The sequence below is a fragment of the Lissotriton helveticus genome, chromosome 8, assembly GCF_964261635.1.
Source record: "Lissotriton helveticus chromosome 8, aLisHel1.1, whole genome shotgun sequence".
In the NCBI taxonomy this organism is placed as follows: Eukaryota; Metazoa; Chordata; class Amphibia; order Caudata; family Salamandridae; genus Lissotriton; species Lissotriton helveticus.
In genome coordinates, this window is record NC_136069.1 from 147,954,999 (window position 1) to 147,975,325 (window position 20,327).

Sequence of the window (20,327 nt, forward strand, 5' to 3'; positions counted from 1 at the left end):
GGTACACCGCCCTTTTTTAGGTCTTGCTACAAACCGCTTTATTGCCCGAGAGCTCCTGTTACCAGTAATTATGACAAGCATTATCAAAACCAACATGGCTGGCTTTTAATTGAAAAAGCAAGTCGGACCCATCGCTTTGGCACAGCTTTCTCTGGATTGCAGGATGACATGGCAGATGCGGAGTGCACATGACGGATTGGCCGGCTGTATACAGCCGGCCAATCTGACATGCGCGCTTCAGAGCTAGCAACCCCAGCGATGTAAAACAGCTGTGGGATTGCAGGCACAGGCCCCCAGCCTCAAAATAAGTGCTGGGGTAGCCTGCTCCAACCAACCCTTGAGCTGCTACCATGCTGAAAGCAGCTCCAAGATGGTTGGATTTGCTGCAGGAAGTTTATCGCTTCCTTCCCTTTCCTGCTCGTCCAGGAGAGACACCAGCCAGCAGCATCTCAGTGACTTTTTCAGCACCTCACCAATTTTAAAATTTTGCCCCTGAAGAAATGTTTCTGCACTTTACATATTTCTAATTTCAAATGTGATTGGATTTCAGATACTCTGTGAACCACAACGCTCGCTTTTAGGAGACACATCGCCCAGCAGTTCAAGCTCTATATGTTCATACTTTGAGACACAGGGAGACCCTCATTCAGGATTCAGACGAGGCCGGTTTTGCGACATCAGTCGTCCCACATTGCGATGACCGCACCTACTTTGAACACAAGACTTTTTTTATGGTTCACTCCAAAATGCTACTCCCTGTCTACTTTAAACGTGACATAGAACATTCCGCCAATAAGGAGCTAATCACATTTGCCATCCAATATACCCACACTTATTACCCCAAAATAGCTGTAGCAGCTGGACCACTTTATGCCCATGGTTTGTGGCACCGCATCCCCCCTACCCAACCAACCTGATCAATCTCCTGTTGAGAATATCTAGTAGCCAGATGTATGTGGGTGCCCATTGAAGTCCATGGAGAGGCTTGGCATTGTCCCACAGTACCATTGGAAGGACTCTGAGAAGTTACGGTTACAAAACCCTAAAAATAGCACTGACCTTCGAATTTCCTACTAAAACAGATATCCCACTGAGTGGACACGGTTAGAGCGGTCACCTTTTAAAGTTGACCCAGGGCCGGCTCTAGGGCGGTGCGACTGGTGCCATCGCACCGGGTGCTGGCTTCCTGGGGGAACCGTGTTTGCAACTTTACTATGCTTTTCAAGCACCTGCTGCAGCGTTACTTTCCCCGGCAATTTCGGTGCCTAACAAAAATGTCAAGATAACTCCTGGGATTAATGTCCCTCCTGGCCAGAGATCAGAGTTTTGTGTAGCTGAGGTTTTTGACTTATGTGAAGGTAGTGCAGAGGGTTAATATGCCTGCTGCAAAGAACGTGTACCAAGTAGATTACAGAGTGCATTTAATGTAAATAGACCAGTAGGTTATTGCTTTTAAAAGAGCCATCCTTTTGTTACTTGCAATTTATAACTTCGAGTCCTAACATAGAATAGTGAGGTATTAACTTACATCATGAAACTGCATACACTCTGCAAAGTATAGAACATTGATTCATGTTGCAAAAAGGGTTACTTTGGGTAGAAATTGATTCTTCTTACTAAAGAAAATTCACATTTATGCGGTTTCTTTTTCGACTCCGAGTTTGTGCTTCTCCACACCAAGCACTCCTAAACTGTACTGCCTACCAGTATGGATGACATGCGACTCCTACACTTTTAATCCTTTGGCTTATGATTGATTGTCTGTGTAATGTGTGCGTGGTGCAAAGTGCTCTGACATACTTTACTGGTAGGAGTAGCGCTATAACACGAATTCAATGCATCTGAGACTTGGTCACTGCTAAAGGGTGCTAGTGAGAGAATCCATGGTGGAGGTGGTCATTGGGGGCGACAACTAACATTGTCGCACAGGGCGCTACCAGCGCTAAAGCCGGCCCTGAGTGGACCTCTGAGGGCTAAGCCTTTCCTGGGGTAAGGGTTGCATGCTTCGGAGAATGAAGCTCCCCGCAACAGAGAGACCCCCTGGCCAAACACAGCTATATCTCTCTGTACTAGGGTTACCAGGTGTCCCGGAGTTGTCCGGACAGTCCCGGATTTTCACCAGCGGTCCGAGAAGATTTCTGGAAATTTAGCTCATGTCCCGGTTTTTAGAGAGGGTCCAGGCCCGGACAGGCCATAGCGGGCAACGGACAATCCCCCCGTGCGCCGCACGGGTGGGAGCCGGTTTTGGGCCCCTGGAGGCCGTTTTTGTTACAGGGCCGTTTTTGCAGCAATTTTGCAGCATAGCTGCAAAATCGGCCCTGTACCAAAATCGTCCGAAACCGGCCCCGGCAAAGAGCTCGGCAGCACCTCCAAGTGGGGAGGAGGGCCGGCCAAGCACTTTGCCAGGGCCGGTTGTTGTTCCCAGTCTGGCCCTGAGAGGGTCGAATAAAAACGGTGGGAGGTATCTTTTTATGTTTTGCAAAGCAGAGATGGTTAGCAGCCGTTATAAGAAAGTAACTTTAATTAACAGGCTTTAAAAATTGCATTGTTCTTACTTCCTCTTCTGTAATCCTCTGCTAAGGAACAAAGTCATTATGTGCGCTCGGTTGAAGTAAAATTGTAGTCCTATTTCTGGGAAATGTCCCGGGTTTTGGCTTTAAAACTCTAGTCACCCTACTCTGTACATCTATTTAAAAGCTTTGCACGGAGTGTATAATAAGCTAGTAGCTGCTAATCCTGGAAGTCAGATTACTCATTGGTGCCGCCTTTAGTGAAGTATGAAACATGAAGTGGAGCGGAAAGCAACTGCGGAATCCGAAAAAGAAGCAGCGGGTTCAGAGATCAGGCAGCCCCTCCCACGAACGCTCCCATTCTACAACACAGACCCCCCGGAGCGAGACCAGGACAGGACGCTTGGCAGAGCGGAGCTGAATGCCTCTTGTGGGGAGTGAGAGGCTGGGCAGCAAGTATCAAAGGAGGGTGCCCCTGACCAAGGACCCCCAGTAGTCGCAGGCTCTCCAAAGTCAAGGCGTAAAAAAGCATGCACAGGTGGCATCCAAGGTGATGCGCTCATCATTTGACCTCTACACAGGGCTTTAAGTGGGCCGGGTCTCACCGGGTCTGATCACCTACAGTTTTTTTAAGAGAGCCTCGAAACGGGTCCAGCGGCGGCGTTAGGCATGTGCAAGCTGTGCACCTGCACAGGGTCGCCAAACCCCAGGGGACACCACGCCAATATATATCCTTAATATAATAATCCTCTGAGAATGGATACATATTTGCATGGCGGCCCCTGGCAGGGATTTGGCGGCCTTCGGATCACTTCCAAACACCCTGACCCCCCCTCCACCCCCCCCACCCTCTTCACTGGCCTCCGTGCTCCGCCCCCCTCTTCCGGGGCCTCCCTCTTCCGGGGCCTCCTACCTACCCTCCCAGCACAGGGCCGCCATGAGACTAGAGCCGCCCCTTACGGGTCTCTATCGGGCTCAGTGTTGTGCCCTGGCGGTCCATTTTTTTTTCCAGACTGCAGTGACAGCAGGTATATCGATGTGCACGTGGTTAGTGTTTTAGGGAAAGGGAAATCCTTTAAAGCGAGTCATTTTCTCTCTGGATTTCCCTTCACTTTTTGAATCTCAGGAGCAGCAACATTGTCGTAGTGTCACCACCAGGGTTTTAAGTGGAAGTGTTTTCAATATTATAAAGAAGCCATAGTTGCTGCTTATTTATCTTATGCAACTAGCAACCATTGACAAAACCAATAGTCCTGACTTGTTGTAGGTATGATGTTACGTGTTCCATCATATATCTGGACGCAATGACAGGAACAGCAAAATACAAGTCGGGCGGCACAACTGTGCTAAACAGATTTTTAGCGTAGGTGTTTTAAGCCACGCCCTTAATTACCACGCCCCTTTGAGACACCCCCCAGTTTTTTCATCCCACTTAAAGCCCTGCCTCTACACAAAATGCATTGGCAGAGACTTTTAATTGTTTTAAATGTCGTGATACGAAGGACGTGGGGAATTTGCGGGTGAGGTGGACTCCCTCAAAAGCGGAACTTGGCACCGGTACGTGGAAAAGAAGTTGGCTCTGGGTGAAAGGCAGGTGCAGGTGAGGATGGGGGTTGTCTCAAAAGTAACGGGAGGGGTCACTCCTCACTCAAGAGCCAGAAGGACAGAGGGGTAAATCGTGGGCAGGATAGAGTGAGGTCCAGGGGCTACGGAGGCACAAGGTGGTCGAGGGGTAGACTGAAGTGGAGCCCTCGGGAAGGGGGCGAGGCTTGTAAGCTAAGCCATGCAAGGATGAGATCCACAGGTCCAGGGTAGTAGGTGACAGCTGTGTCCCTCTGAAGAGGAAGAGAGTGTAGAGCAGGTGCGTGCCAGATGGATGTCTCTGGTGTGAACCTCTGGGCTCCTCCCTGAACTTCACCCCATAGACACTTCCACAGAGGAATTCTTCGTCAATTACATCCCCTGGCACAGTCACATAAGCCCCACTCTGCCAGCGAGCACGAGACCATCCTCACACTCCGGAGTTGGTCTCATGCACAGGGCACAGATGCTACTCTGGCCCCAGACACCTGTCACAAGGTAGCACAACTTTATATAGTACCAAACCAGCACCCAGGGCCGGCTCACCGGATGCTGACTTCGGATGGGGGCGCAGGGTTTGGGTTTAAAAGCACCTGCTTTCACGTTCTTGGCCTCCAACAATTTTCAGGCAACAATAAAAATGGCAAGATAACTCTGAATAATGTTCTTCCTGGAAAAAGATCAGAGTTTTGTCTGCTTTTGTCAGAGAAATCCTTTTGTTACTTGCAATTTATAAGCAAAAATCCTAACATAGAACCATGAGCTATCAACGGTCATGGAATAAGCTGCATGTAAACTGCAAGGTATAGATTAGAGCGTTCTGATTGTTCTCCCGGTCTTTCATGATCCTAAAGTTGTAAAAAGGGTTAATTTGGGTAGAAATCAATTATTAAAGAAAACAACCTACAATGTTACATTTTAAATACGGAGTTTGTGCTTCTCCAGACTTATGACTCTTAAACTATACTGCCCAACAGTATGAAGGACTCCTACACCGTGTAGTCCTGTAACATTTCCTATACACCGATTTACCCAGTTATGAATTACCTCTATATGTGTGCGAGACGTAAAGTTCTCGGACACGCTATACTGGTATGAGTGGCACTATAAAACTAATCAAATGCATCTAAGAGAGTAGTTACGGAGACTTGAGAGGCACTGTTAAAGGTTGGTTAAGGGAATCTGTGGCGGTGGTGGTCACTGGGGCGCACCAACAAACATGGTCACGCCGGGAGCCACGAGCGCTAAAGCCGGCACCGCCAGCACCAGACAGGCTACGATACAGCCCGGGATTCTCTTGCCGGAGAGCAGTGCCAATCCTCCCGCAACCTACCTCCACAAGGTAGTGCGCCCCCGATAGTACCAATCAAGCACCACGACTCATGAAAATGAGTGCATTTTAAAGCGTGTAAAAGAACTCGCCCAGCTAAAGAGAGAGCATGTGTGTTTGAGTTAATGCACATAACATTAAGAAAAATCAGCACGCGTTGGTCACAACTCATCAGTCTGCAATGGCTGAGACAGCCCTTCTGGCATTGCCCTATTCCCGGACAGTCCTGCCCAAGAGTGACTGTCACTTTCAGGCTCAGAGATTTACAGTGTAAAACTGTTTTTTGTTCCCACGTGTCGCAATTGAGTGCTTCTGGAGCAGCGTGAGTGGCATTAGATTTTTAAGGATTGTTTCTGCACTGCACCAGTTAGACTGGGGTAGTGCCAGTAGATTTATGGGCAACCTTGTGACATTCTTGGAGAACCGTCAGTAGGCCGTTCCGTTAGCTGGCTTTTCAGCCACTGCCTGTTCCATCACTTGTGGTGTCCCCCAGGGTTCTTCTCTTTCTCCCCTCCTTTTCAATCTTTATATCCTCCCTCTTATCTTGGCCCTTCACAAACTGGACGTCATGGTATTTAACTATGCCAATGATCTCCAGCTTATCTTGAATATTTCTTCCTCCCCTTCTTCTATCCTCAATTTTCAATCTGTCATGACTTTTATCAGTGACTGGATGAGCTCGAACCATCTTAAGCTCAACCCAGAAAAGACCGAGCTGGTCTCACCGGTGGCGCTCCCAGTCCCTGGTCTTCCATCTTTTGGCCCCCTTCCCTTGGTTCTTCCCCATTTCCCTCTAAAACTGTTAAAAGCCTAGGCATTATGGTCAGCAGCGACCTTTCTATGCATCACCAAGTTAGCGCTGTGGTGTCCTCATGTTTTCTTAATTTGCGCATCATACGCAAAATGTCCCGCTTTTTTTCCATCGAGGCGCTTAAACTAATCTTGCTAGCCATGGTTATTTCGTGTTTGGATTACGCGAATGCTCTGTATGTCGGGGAAGGCTGATAATGTGGACAAACTGAATGCCACATGGGCAATGCCACAGTGACTGTTATCTGAGGCTCTTTGAAGTACTTTGGCCAATCTCATCCAAGTTTGGGAAAGCCACCATATCTTTAGGATGGTGCTGAGTAAAAGTCTCTTTAAGAGAGGTAATGGCTACATTTCAGTTTGTCAAAAGCTCCTTCCTTGGGCTGTATAAGGAACAACATTCAAATCTCTAATATCATAACAGATATGGCGGACACTTGCAGGCATTTTTACACCGAATTGTCTGAATGAGAGTCTCAACAATGTGGAATGGGCTAACATCATTTGTCTAGAGGTCTCCGGGAACTAATCTAGGCTAGGCTTGAATGTAGTCAAAATGTGTCCACAGATGAGGTGAACAGGGTACATTTGGCAAGTCATTACATTCCAAAATCTCCTGCTGTTGGTATCCAGTATTGGCAACAAACACACCCAAAGAGAGGCATTTCAACAGGTAAGGTTACAATAGGCATATTTGTAGAAAGGTTTGATATATAAAATCATTGATCAACCATGAGTGGTTGTCCAATGGATTCTAGATCATTAAGTATGGCACCACCCACTTTCCCTCCACCCCAAGTACGCCCCCTTCACCCAAAAAACTGTGCTGTAGCATAATAGACAAAGATGCATGTCTGCCAAAAATGTATATTGTTCCTGGGCAGCAACCAAGATATGGGGATAGAAGAACTCTGCCCAGTCATCTCTCTCCCATTCCAGGTTAGGTTACCAGTTTCAAAGAGATCTAGATGGGTGAAGTTATGAACTGGCATCGAGCAGGTCAGCGGCCAGTAGAACTGAAGGGTGGATTGCCACACAGAGAAGAGAAACCTGCTTTTGTGGGTGTCAGAGCAACTGTGTCAAGTATTCCCAGATGTCTAGTGTGGGCTATAAAGGTCAGTGCAAATGCATTTTTTTTCATTAAGCCAAATTCGATTTGTGGTTGCATCATGCGTATCAAGGTGAGCACAGCAAAAAATAACTGGTCAACACAGGCCTTACCATTTAAAAATTCAGTCATAGCGCGGCCCCAAAAGTCAGCCACCACTGATCTCATCCAAGTGCTATACATAGTGATGAGTAGAAGTGTTTCGAATCGATTTCCCATTTAACCCTTGATGAGCGTGAGAAGTTCACAAACTGTTGCCTCTGTCAATTCTCGCCATTAGACGAGTTTTACTAATATAGCATTAACACAATATGTGAAATAAAGTAACGATGAAAACATGAGATCCTTTACTGCATCATAAAAGCATGCGGGAATGTTCTGAAATGTGAAAATGAGAAAAACATTATGGGATTGTAGAAACATGTTTAAGCAATAAAACGTGGTTAACTTAGAAATGTGCTGCTGATTACCTAATGTGCCATAATGAGAAAAATGCTTACATGATAAATCATAATGTATACGAAAAATGTCTAGCTTAAAGATGCTTAACAAATAAAAAAGTTCCTACAGTATTTCATTAAATATGCAAAATATTAATGTGACTAACAAAAACGACATGCATATTAATCCAATCGAAAAATAAAACGTGTGAAGTGTTCCCTTTTAGTAGTACCTAATATTTACATGTAACCTTTGAAGAAAAGAATAATGAGTGAATTTACTAAGAGAAACTAAATTATTCATGATAATGTGTTTTATATTAATCTTAATGTGGTAATGGTTTTAGTAAGTTTTCATGTAGGCCTCGAATGCTTCTTTTCCTCATTCAGAAAGGCAAGAACTAGCTGAAGTCGTCATTTTAGATGCTATGAAAAGAGAGTTCCTTTCTTGCGATTGTGAACAAAAAGTCCTATTCTCATTCAACAACACTGTTGACAGAAATGTATCCATACAATTGCAAACCCAGAGAGCGCGTCCGGGAATGGACAGACAGTGAATACAAAATATTCTCTTACTTCAGAGAAGAGGATGCAAATTATAAAACTGTTGGAATTGATGATTCCACAAAAGGATTACCTAACGTTTGCGCAAATCTTAGTGAGGTATTGATCACACCATGAGCAGCCAACTGTGGACAACCAATTAATATCATAATAAACGCCTGAACTGATACGTTGTGGACGTAAACTGAACTTTTGGAAGTATAATTGCTCACATTGAGGAGGAGCGAGGGCTGCTGGCTATCATTTTTAATTTCCCTGTCTGGCATGCCGTCGGACTGAACTTTGATTTCTTATACCAATCCCATTTGGAACTGAACTTTTGAACCGACTCAATCTACACTTCACCGGCTGGTAAAGTGTGCAGGTATAACTCTTCGGCTGAAGAGTTATAAACACAATCCTGTGACTCCTTACATTTATTTCTTCACTGCATATTTGGTTTGTATAACCTAAATGCTGAATTTGATATTTGCCATGTTCTTTCTTTTGTTTATTCCCTAGGTGATCAGCAAATGTTATCTGTTTTTTTAAAGTTGTGTACTACTTGAACTAAACGATTTCATAAACTAACTATTGAATTGTGATTTGTGTTTCTTGGCCATTCAAACTGAGGCACAAGTAAATGGTATTCATGAGCTATATTATCGCTTGAGTCATTATTTGGCATGAATTCTTTTGTAGACTAATTACCCATGGAAATTTAAAGGTTGAATTGTTTATGTTTATGCATGAGGTTGGCGTTCTCTCATTCCAGGTCCTCATAAGGATTTGCCTCTTATTTTTCTTTATATCCAAGTCCCTATTAGCTCACATAAAAGATTAATTGGAGGATCTAATGGTTGCAAGTAGGTTTTGTTATTGGCCCGTGAAAAAAAAAAAAAAAAAAAAAAAGAAAAAATAAATCGGTAAAATAAGGTGTGTGTGTGTAAATAAGACTACGGTGTATTGTGCAGGCTAAAACAACTAGATCATTGTGCAACCTTCAATATCCATCATAGGTTCTCCGTCCCCATTAGAGGGCTACACATACCCTTCAGTACAGGATAATGTGGTGATTGGGAAGAAACAAAAACTCTTGCAAGGAGGTCACCTTGCAGAATAAAATCAGGTTAGGTCTTCATGTTGTCCCCACTTACACTAAATTAAGGGGAAAGTTGTGTGGTATTTTTGCATTCTGATACCCCAAATATGTACCTCTCTAAATATTTAACACATACGTGCAAGTGGCACAGCAATGGCCACGTTCCCTTAGATAAGTTTATTAACATCATAAGCAGCTAATTAATAATAACATCCATATATCCATCTATGAAAATCGAAATATTTTTACCAGATACTCCAGCACATACGTAGGCTCCTGCAGTGACTGCATATCCAAACGCCATGTTGACACTGAGGAACTGTGCTTTGGCAAAGCCACTCAACTCCATTTGTGCCACTGACCCACAGCCAAACAGCTTTGGAAAGTGGAGAAAATAAATAAAAACATCAATGGGGCTTACTCCATAGTACAGTACTTGCCTACTTGTGAATTGTCTTAGAAGTGCAGAAATTACTTTAAAGAATATTCTTATTGCACGAAACCAGATTGTTAAACTATGGGGGAGGGGGCACAGTCTTAATGGTACAAGTGTCTAAGCTCCTATAAATTAAAACCATGTTTATTTGACGAGTCTCTGGATAACCCTTAGTAACATGGCACAGAGAGAAAATATCAACAGATTCTGTAAGAAATTGGGTAATTAGTTGAGCAGGAGGGTAGCCTATGAAATAATAGGTCCACAATTTCTTCTTGCTGGAAACCAAGCACCCCATTGTAGCGCTTGACTCTCTGTAGCGAAGCAGAGCAGCCAAAGGGCTAGTCAAGCAAGGTAGTGTGAGCTAGTTATAACCATTTGCTGACACACAATAACTCAGTAAATGATTGTCCCACAAGTAAGTGCTTTTATTTGAAAAAGGAAAAGTATATTAATTACACACACACACACACACACACTACTAAATACTAAGCATTCATTTATAAGTATATAACACAGGCAGATAGAAATGCTTTTAGTGACATTCTGAAATCGCATTTGACACCGAATGGGTCATGACCCTCAAAAGCAAAGTGTCTCTCCCCCACGTATAGCAGATGGAACATTACAATATAGGGGTAACACCTTATATAAAGCAGGCCTATTGGCTTTGGACATCGCATAAATATATAAGGCAGGCCTACTGACTTTGTCAAGAGGCCTCCACAATAAGGGAACAGTAATCACATGTTGAAAGCACCTTGATATCACTGAAACCAATAAGCATGTTTAATGTATTCATTATTAATATAGCTTTGAAATGTTCATAATTTTTTTTTTTTTAAAACACTTTCAGCATTCGGTCAGTTAGGTATTTAAAAACTCAACATAACATGTGTCCGATATATTCTTTTACACATCCAGGCCACAACATGCAGCCAGGACATGGCCCAATTCCTCCCCAGCCATTCTGTCAGTAATGCCCACTCCCCAATACTTAGGCCCTTCACTGCATGGCTTATCTCCAATATATTTTTACCAGTGGGAGAGCCATCTGCACCCCAGGCAGCTGGAAACTCAGAAATTTAGCCGGGAAAATGCCAACTTTCTAAAAGGCCTTTCTAAAATAATAATTGTAATTCATACCTCACCATTAAAGATTACTTTAAGACTCAAAAAAAGGAGCAGAAGAATTATTTTTCTGGCTACGACCAATCAGAATTTAGGGACAGATGTATAAAGGATTTGTCTGGTCGCAAGCGGTCCGATCCACATCATTGTGATTTGTCATTTCGTAGAGGCGTGTTTAGGGCATACCTTTGAAAGCACTGAATCAGTGTGGTATATACTACTGTATTGCAACCGAATTCAGGTTGCAAAACAGTAATACTTTACTACCAGTTTATAACTGGTGATAAGCCATTCGCAAAGAGTAACTGGTTCCCAAAGGACCCCTTTCCCTTTTGAGTATGTAAATAATATTTGTTAAAAGCAGGCAGTAGTCCCACGGGCCAATGCCTACTCTTAAAAAATGAAACTTTTTTCATTTGTGCCATCCCCGGCTGGATCGCGCCCAGCGCCAGAACTCCTGGCCGCCGCAAACACCACAACGCCCGACAGCGCTACGAGTCCAGCATCCTCCACGCACTCAACCCCGAACGTGATCACACCTGCTACCTGGCCATCCAGAAGCGCACCCAAGGACCCTTCACCTGCCGGAACTGCAGCTTCACCCGCACTCGGCCCGCTAAACCACCAACCGAAGGACCCAACTACCTCAGATGCCTCCTCCTCAACACACACTCCGCCCGCAAACATGCCGTCGAACTCTGGGACCTTCACGACTACCTCCACAGATCACCTGCAGGGACCACACCAACAGCATAGGAGGGATCGCCATCGTCCACAGGAACACCATCAGAGTCTCGACCAACACGAACAACACCCTCAGCACTGCCAAACACATGTACTTCCAGATCCAAATCGACCCCAACACCACCCTCAGAGGAACCCTCGTCTACAGACCCCCCCCGGACCCCGACCACAGTTCAGCAACTCCATCGACGACTTCATCAGCACACCCGCCCTCGCCTCTACGGACTACATCCTCCTCGGGGACCTGCACTTCCACCCCAAGAACAATGACACCAACTCCACCACCCTGATCGACAACCTCGGACAGCTTGTGACAACACCAACCCACGCCGCCAGCCATACGCTCCACCCCATCTTTACTGCAAGCCCCCAAGTCTCCTTCAACCACACCACCGAACCCCACTTGACCAACCATCACTGCATCCACTTCACCTTCAAGAAGCCCACCATGCACCACCGCACCCAACAGATGCTTTGAGGCTGCTGGAGCAAGATCACAGAAGACCAGCTAACCACCACCCTCGCCAAGAACCCACCCGCCGACTCCACCGACACCCGCAACACCGCAGACAATTGATCAACGACTGCGCCAACACACTTGCCCCGCTCAAGACACCCTCCAACAGCCACAACAACAAGAAAGCCACCTGGTTCACAAAAGACCTCTCCAAACGAACGTGCTGAAAACTGGAGAAGAACTGGCTCCGCGAACGAACACCAGACAGCTATGCATCCCACAAGAACGCCACCCGCAGACACCATCAACTCATCAGAGCCACAAAGAGGACGTCATTCAAAGACCGCCTGGATAACAACGCACACAACAGCAAAGACCTCTTCAACATCATGAAGGAACTCTCCAACCCCAGCTCCAACACCAAAACCAACGACATCCCGCCTTCGCAAGACCTGTGCGACTCGCTGGCCGCCACCTTCCACCGTAAGAACACCGACATCCACAACAACTTCAACGCCACATCGACAACAACCGCCCTCACAACCACCACCTGCATCAACCACCTGCTCTCCTGGACCAGCACCAATGACGAGTAGACTAGCAAGATCATGAACACCATTCACTCCGGATCACTGTTAGACCCATGCCCTCACCACATCTTCAACAAAGCCAGCACAGCCATCGCACCCCATCTCCGGAAAGTAATCAACATCTCCTTCGAGACCGCAATCTTCCCGGAAAGCTGGAAGCACGCCGAGATCAACGCCTTACTCAAGAAACCCATGGCAGACCTCAAGAACTTCCAACCCATCTCCCTGCTCCCGTTCTCGCAAAGGTCACCGAGAAAATCGTCAAAGAACTGACCCGCTACCTCGAAGACAACAACATCCTGGACCCATCCCAATCAGGTTTCCGAAACAACCACAGCACCGAAACTCCCTCATCGCCGACGACATCATGACCCTGCTCGACAACGGGGAAACAGCAGCCCTCATACTCCTGGACCGGTCAGCCGCCTTCGACACGGTCTGCCACTGCACACTACGAACAGGCCTACACAATGCCGGTATCCAAGAGAAGGCCCCGGACTGAACCACATCCTTCCTCGCCCGCAGAACAAAGAGCGTCCGCCTCCCCACCTTCAGCTCCACCGCCACCAAGATCACCTGCGGCGTACCCCAGGGCTCCTCCCTCAGCCCAACGCTGTTCAACATATGCATGGCACCCCTCGCCTCCGTCGCCCGTCAGCACGACCTCAACATCATCTCCTACGTCGACGACACCCAGCTGATCATCTCCCTCACCAAAGACCCTCACACCGCCAAAACCAACCTCCATGAAGGAATGAAGGCCTTCGCCGAATGGATGAGGAACAGCCGACTGAAGCTGAACTCTGACAAGACGGAGGTCCTCATTCTCGGCTCCAACCCCTCAGCATGGGATGACTCCTGGTGGCCAACATCACTGGGAACAGCCCAGACACCCACTAACCACGCACGCAACCTGGGGGTCATCCTTGACTCCACCCTCTCCATGACTAAACAGGTCTACGCCATATCCTCATCCTGCTTTACCACCCTACGAATGCCCTGCAGGATCTTCAAGTGGTTCCCCACCGGAACAATAAGAACAGTAGTCCAGGCCCTCGTCACCAGCAGGCTGGACTACGGAAATGCCCTCTACGCAGGAACATCAAACAAGCTCCTAAGACGGCTGCAACGCATCCAGAACGCCTTGGCACGACTGATCCTCGACATCCCCCGCCGCAGCCACATCACACCGCACCCCAGAGACCTACACTGGCTCCCCGTCAACAAGAGGATAACCTTCAAACTCCTCATCCACGCACACCAGGCCCTCCACAACACCGGCCCAGCGTACCTCAAACGACTCAGCTTCTACGCCCCTAACCGCAAGCTCCGTTCCACCGACCTTGCCAGACTGCCGCGCATCCGAAGAACAACCGCCGGCGGCAGATCCTTCTCCCACCTCGCCCCCAAGACCTGGAACACCCTCCCCACCAACCTACGGCAGACCCAAGATCTCCTGGCCTTCAGACGTCTTCTCAAAACTTGGCTCTTCGATCAGTAGCAGCAGCATCCGTTCCCCCCGTCAACAAGAGGATAACCTTCAAACTCCTCATCCCTCCACAACATGGGCCCAACAGGCCCTCCACAACATGGGCCCAGCGTACCTCAACAAACGACTCAGCTTCTTCACCCCCTACCCACAAGCTCCGTTCCACCGATCTCGCCAGACTGCCGCGCATCCGAAGAACAACCGGCGGCGGCAGATCCTTCTCCCACCTCGCCCCCAAGACCTGGAACACCCTCCCCACCAACCTAAGGCAGACCCAAGATCTCCTGGCCTTCAGACGTCTTCTCAAAACTTGGCTCTTCGATCAGAACTTGGCTCTTCGATCAGTAGCAGCAGCAGCAGCAGCAGCAGCAGCAGCAGCAGCAGCAGCAGCAGCAGCAGCAGCAGCAGCAGCAGCAGCAGCAGCAGCAGCAGCAGCAGCAGCAGCACCACCATCCGCTCCCCCCGCGCGCCTTGGGAAAACTTTTTTTTGTCCCACGACATGTAAAACGGTAAGTATGCATGTCCTACTTTTTAAAAACAATGCACTCTGTCTTATGGGTAGTTGGGGCCTATATTAGGGGGACTTCTAGGTATTAAAAACAAATGTTTAGGACTGGCAACTGGTTTGTTTTGCCAGGTCGAAATAGTACTTTAAATTAAAACTGCATATCCAGGTTGCAGGGGAACGCCTGGTGATGTTTTATAGTGCTAATTTAGTGGGTGGCCCAATGAGTGCTATGGCACACTTCTAGCATTTCATTTACAGGCCCCAAGTACGTAAGTAAATAAATGTACCAATTGGGAATAAGTCAATATTACCATGTTTAAAGGGAGAGCACAAGCATGTTGCCACTTGCTAGCAGGAGTAAAGAGTGCTTTAGAAAAATTGTTGATTTCAAACACTTTTTTATTTTTATTTTAAACACCCCTCCTCGGTCACTACAAAAAAGGTGCCCGTGTGATGTGTATGCCCAACCAATGGGCAGGATGGATGGATCTCTTGGTGGGTACCAGCACCATGTTTGTTTCACCATAGCTGGCATCCAATTAGCGTTCATAATAGTGGTGATTCATGGGACAAGGTGGTGAGCCTGGGCACTGGTTTGTAAAACACAAGCATGGCGGACAATCTATCCCTTGGCTTGCTTTAGCGCATGTGAGCTCTTGATAACATTACAACAATTGCTTAAGCCCTAGACCTTTATTCACCAAAAACGAAAGTATCTCGCACTTTAGAATAAACAGTGTTTTATAATGGAAACTAAGCGTTGTTTGTTTGTGAAATTTCGTTTACTTTTGCTAAATAAAAAGCTGTATTTGATAATAAATTGTGTATTTTCACAAACTGAAAAGCTGATGTCCGGGAACAGAATTATTGCAAATGTATATTTACAGCAGATATTTGAGTTCTCACTGTAGGGTCTGAAGCCAAGTCAGTAACTTGTCCGCTCTCCGAACTTGTAACATCGAAGTAACTTTTACAACAGTTCTATAACAGCACCTGGAAAGCCCATGCAAGTTTGGGCCGCTGAGGACAGATTGTGAGGTGTCCTTGGAACCGGCAGCATAAAAAACGATATAATATAAAAGTGTAGAAAGGTGGTACGAGAATGACAGGTTTATGAAAATACATTTTATATGCTCCTTACATCAGCTAAGTATTTTAGATTTGATTATTTTTGTTGGGAGGGGGGGGGACAATTTTTGTAAAGTGCATAATTTTCTTTTATTTTTTAGGAAAGCAACATATCGAGAAGATTGGGTTTTCTTACTACGCCATACAAATAGTGGAATCTTTTATTAATTCCCCAACCTGAACTTATGGTATTTCAGTAAATATTGTGCAGCAAAATGCACTTTTTGCAAACAATAAAAATTAAAAAAGTGAAAAAACGCACAGACAGTCTCAGTTACGATCCTTTTAGCCGAATCTTCCTGGAATAACTCATACTGGCTTGCGACTGGAACATGACGTCGTAAATCCCTTTAAAGGAACAGTAGTTTCTAAAATATTTAAGTAAACGGAAGCTTCAACACAGCATACAGTTAAAATGTGTTCAAAAGAGGTTTCTGCTCTTAGCATTTTTGGGATATTTGTGTACCCAGCCCTCGTTCTGCTCCTGAACGCTTTTCTTAGATTGTATTACCAGTATCCCTGCGATTTAAAGGGAACATGACGTCGTAAATCCCTTTAAAGGAACAGTAGTTTCTAAAATATTTAAGTAAACGGAAGCTTCAACACAGCATACAGTTAAAATGTGTTCAAAAGAGGTTTCTGCTCTTAGCATTTTGGGGATATTTGTGTACCCAGCCCTCGTTCTGCTCCTGAACGCTTTTCTTAGATTGTATTACCAGTATCCCTGCGATTTAAAGGGAAACAGCACTTTCAAAAAGAAATTTAAGGAAACTCCTCAAACAAATAGATTGAAAATTGATAAATAACATTTTTCCCAGTGCGTTGTACAACGAGGCACCTTCCTGTCCGCTTCAAACGGGGAATGTCAGCAAAACAATCCTGACACCGACAAGCCAGGGTAAAAGGATTACCGACGCAGACGCCTAAAACAACAGCGTGAATTATAGAAGCGACGGCCAGGGCCGCTCCAACCTCTGGCACCTATTTTAAGCGGAAAGCTAGGATTCCCTCGTTTTCTACAGTTTATGGACATGTTAGGCGATATCTATAAAAAAAAAAATAAAGATATATTTTAGAAAATTAGAAGCACATTTTCCAATTTTTCCAGTACGCAGGAATGACCGGGGCCAGGGGAGCAGAGCCGGAGTGACTGCTTTTAACACAGATCAGCTAAACTGCGGCCGGGCTGAACAGATTAGATTAATTCATTTATTGTACACTTACTTGAAATCATATAAAAAAAATGCACTTCAAGATAAAAAAAAAAACTCAATAAAACGTTTCAATACACGTTAATGATACAATAAAAAAAATCATATTAAAATATTTTTTTTCATCAAAGGTCCTTACTGGGGCGCATTGCTTCTACCCGAGCAGACATCATTATAGCAGGTCTACAGGGAAGCGACCAACCCGGCTCTTTATCCTTCCAGAGTCGGCGGCCCTATAGAACCGCACCTCGCGAGCACTTGTTCTCTGGTAGGCGTGCAGAGAAGCCAAGTAGAGACATGATATGTATGAGGCAGACATATACCAAAGGGCCCCAGAAAGACAGGTGTGGTGGGGAGACGATGTGGGAGGGAGAAGGCCAGTGACGTCAGGCTTAAGGAACTGCGGAGTGCAGTTTGGATGAACTATTCTCGACTCGTTGTCAGTGGTCGGAGAAGCGTCATTTTGATTTTTCACCATAGTTCCGCATACTTTAGCGGGAAAAATCGAAAACACGCCTGCTCCGTTTTCACATATTTCCCCCCTAATTTGGAATTATGGTCATTTAAAAATTAATTTAAACTAGCACAGAGGAAAAGTAAAACTCTGCCGGAACTGCGCTTTTAATCGATAAAAAGAGCGTGCTTCAAGAAGTCAGGCATTTTAAATATGTCAAATTAAAAAGGGGAAAAGTTTGTTTAATGCCCATACATTCTTGAAAGCACCGTTCCTGGGAGTGTTTACGTATATATAAATTAGAATTTAAGCTGCAAGTAATAGATATTTTCTTTACTATAATCATTCGCCGTAAAGTACTTTACCTACTACCACCTATTTTTGAAAACACCTAAAAAAACACCACCAACAATAAATACAAAAAACAAACACATTTTTAAAGATAATTCAGGGAGCATTAGTTTTCTTCCCATACGAACCTTTCACTGTTCCTCGTTAGCTTTGAACTTTCGTTAAAACAATGTACTTGATAAGAGTATTACTTACAATTAAAATGAACGTCCCCAAAAACTCTGCCAGCCCGCAGCGCACATGGATATTTTTGGTTCTGAACTTAAACTTGGCTGCTTTCAGCATGGCGTCGAGGCCGTCCGTATTCACCATGGCCGAGAAAGCGGTATTTGAAGTTAAAGGTCGTGTCTCCGTCCCGGGAGTCAAGCCGCTGAGTCTAGGCGCTCTCACCAAATCTGACTTGTTTAGCTTTCGTCCCAATGGTGTGAGCTTGTTGTGATTGGCTAGCGACTGGGGCGGAGCCTGGGATCAACGCGACAAATGCATAGGGATGGAAGCGAGGGGCTGGGGTAAAGAGGAGGAGCCAGAGGGAGGTAACATGGGGGATGGCTGGAGACTAGAGAAGGTGAGTGGGAGGGATGATGAAGACAGGTTTGGAGAAAGGGCTAGGAGGGAGCAGTTGGGTGGAGACAGAGAGGGGGCAGTAGGGAACATCAGGTACATGGGGGTGACCTAAACGTTTTGGCAAGAAAACGGGCAGCGGTTTTCCCTTGTCTCAAGTTAATAGAGATGTTTTGTGGTTGCCAAGAGTGCTCCTGCTGGTCCAGCATGGTAGGTTTTAAATGTGAAAGCGTCCCTGGCCTTGTAGGTAGCATCTCGTTGCATTATGGGACTTATAGTTTTACTTCCGGTAAACGCAGATGAAGAAGTGGAAGAAAGTCAGCTTAAAAATGGGGTAATGTGGCTGTAGGGCATAGGGCCTGGAGAACCGATGGGAGGTTAGACCTTGCACTTTTCTAACATCTATCTAAGATAATTTAATCTACTGTTGTGCTGGAACTATTGTAGGAATGACGGTGCTGCCTTTAATGTTGGAATTAACCCAGATCTCTTGACTGGGGGTGACTGTTTTGATTTGTTCTGCATTCCGTCCATCAACTGTGTGTCTTTTGCCGTTAATGTTACACCACTGACGTCAAGGGGTTGTGAAAAACCCAAGTGTTACAATAAGCTATATCCATTCAGCGGCAAATAGTGCTTATACAATGGTGCGTTTTGGAACAAATTCCCCTAGGTTCACGAGTACAGAATTATGTGTTGGTGCCCTGCTTCTTACACAGAGCACATTTTCCATTGAAATGGCCACAAAATTGTATTGTATTGTAAGTACATTTATATAGCGCTTACTACCCCTGACGAGGCATCAGTCATGCAGTAGTACCGCTAAACCAATGTGGCGCTCAAACAATAACATCTGTGCATATTTATCATTTATGCATTGCAAAATTAAATTATCTTGGTATGTGTTTAGAAATAGGGTCTCTAGTTGGCAGTGATTTGCAGCCTGTCCAAGTAGGGACCCTCACTCTAGTCAGGGTAACGGAGTCACACAGTTAACCCCTTGGCTGCGGGGCTGATTCCCCCGCTGTGCTGGAGGTAAGGGGGGCGCACACAGCGCCCCGGTGCTCATGGCGAGCGCAGCTCGTCATGAGCCACGTTTCTCGTGTGCTCATGACGAGCTGAGCTCATCATGACCACGCCCATTCCTTAGAACGCCCAGCACAGCAGGGGAATTAGCCCAGCACCTGAGCGTTCTAACGGTCATGACGAGCTCAGCTCGTCATGAGCACATGAGAACCGTGGCTCATGACGAGCTGAGCTCGTCATGAGCGTCGGAGGGGTTAAGATAATCCCTGCTCACCCCCTTGGTAGTGAGAGAGCACAAGTTTGAAAAAAAATGTATAAGTACGCCATATTTACAAGCACGTAGTTAGTTTAAACATGTTTTGCACACGAGTATTTTATATCCAGGAGTGAAATATACAGAGTGGTTTATATTCGGTAGTGAAACGTATAGAATGTTAAGTAGAGTAACTATAATAATAACGGTGTGAGATTAAATGTAGAAATGTTGGAATATATGTGAAAACCTCATGTTCTCATGTTAAAAAGAGTCATGTCCAAATTAAATGTAACTTTGGATTCCAGTATTTTGTGTAGGCCTTAGGGCAATTCACAGCAAACCTGAACGTGCTGCTAAAATAATGTGAGATAAAGTTGACATGGTTCTTTCAAAATGTACTATTGAACTTAGGGTTAAAAGTATATGCTTTATAGATGTGTTATTTTAGAAACGTATGCTAGTTAAGAATGTTTGCTGTTTAAATCAAGTTAACGTTTTAAGAGTGCAGGAACCTGCTGCATGTAAATCAAGTAGGCCAGAACAGATAATGTCATGTAGTTT

General features: G+C 45.5%; 1 protein-coding gene across 2 annotated transcripts in view; it reads right to left on the reverse strand.

Moving 5' to 3' along the window:
- Window positions 1-18,380, reverse strand: part of LOC144771512 (aquaporin-3-like) — a 52,633-nt gene extending 34,253 nt beyond the window's left edge. For both annotated transcript variants that reach the window (XM_078655926.1, XM_078655925.1), the window contains exons 1-2: window positions 18,119-18,380; window positions 9,674-9,800 (exon numbers count right to left, since the gene is read on the reverse strand). In XM_078655926.1, the coding sequence (XP_078512052.1) occupies window positions 9,674-9,800; window positions 18,119-18,235 (244 nt within the window). In that variant the 5' untranslated portion in view covers window positions 18,236-18,380. The remainder of the gene's footprint in view (window positions 1-9,673; window positions 9,801-18,118) is intronic.
- Window positions 18,381-20,327: the final 1,947 nt, after the last annotated feature.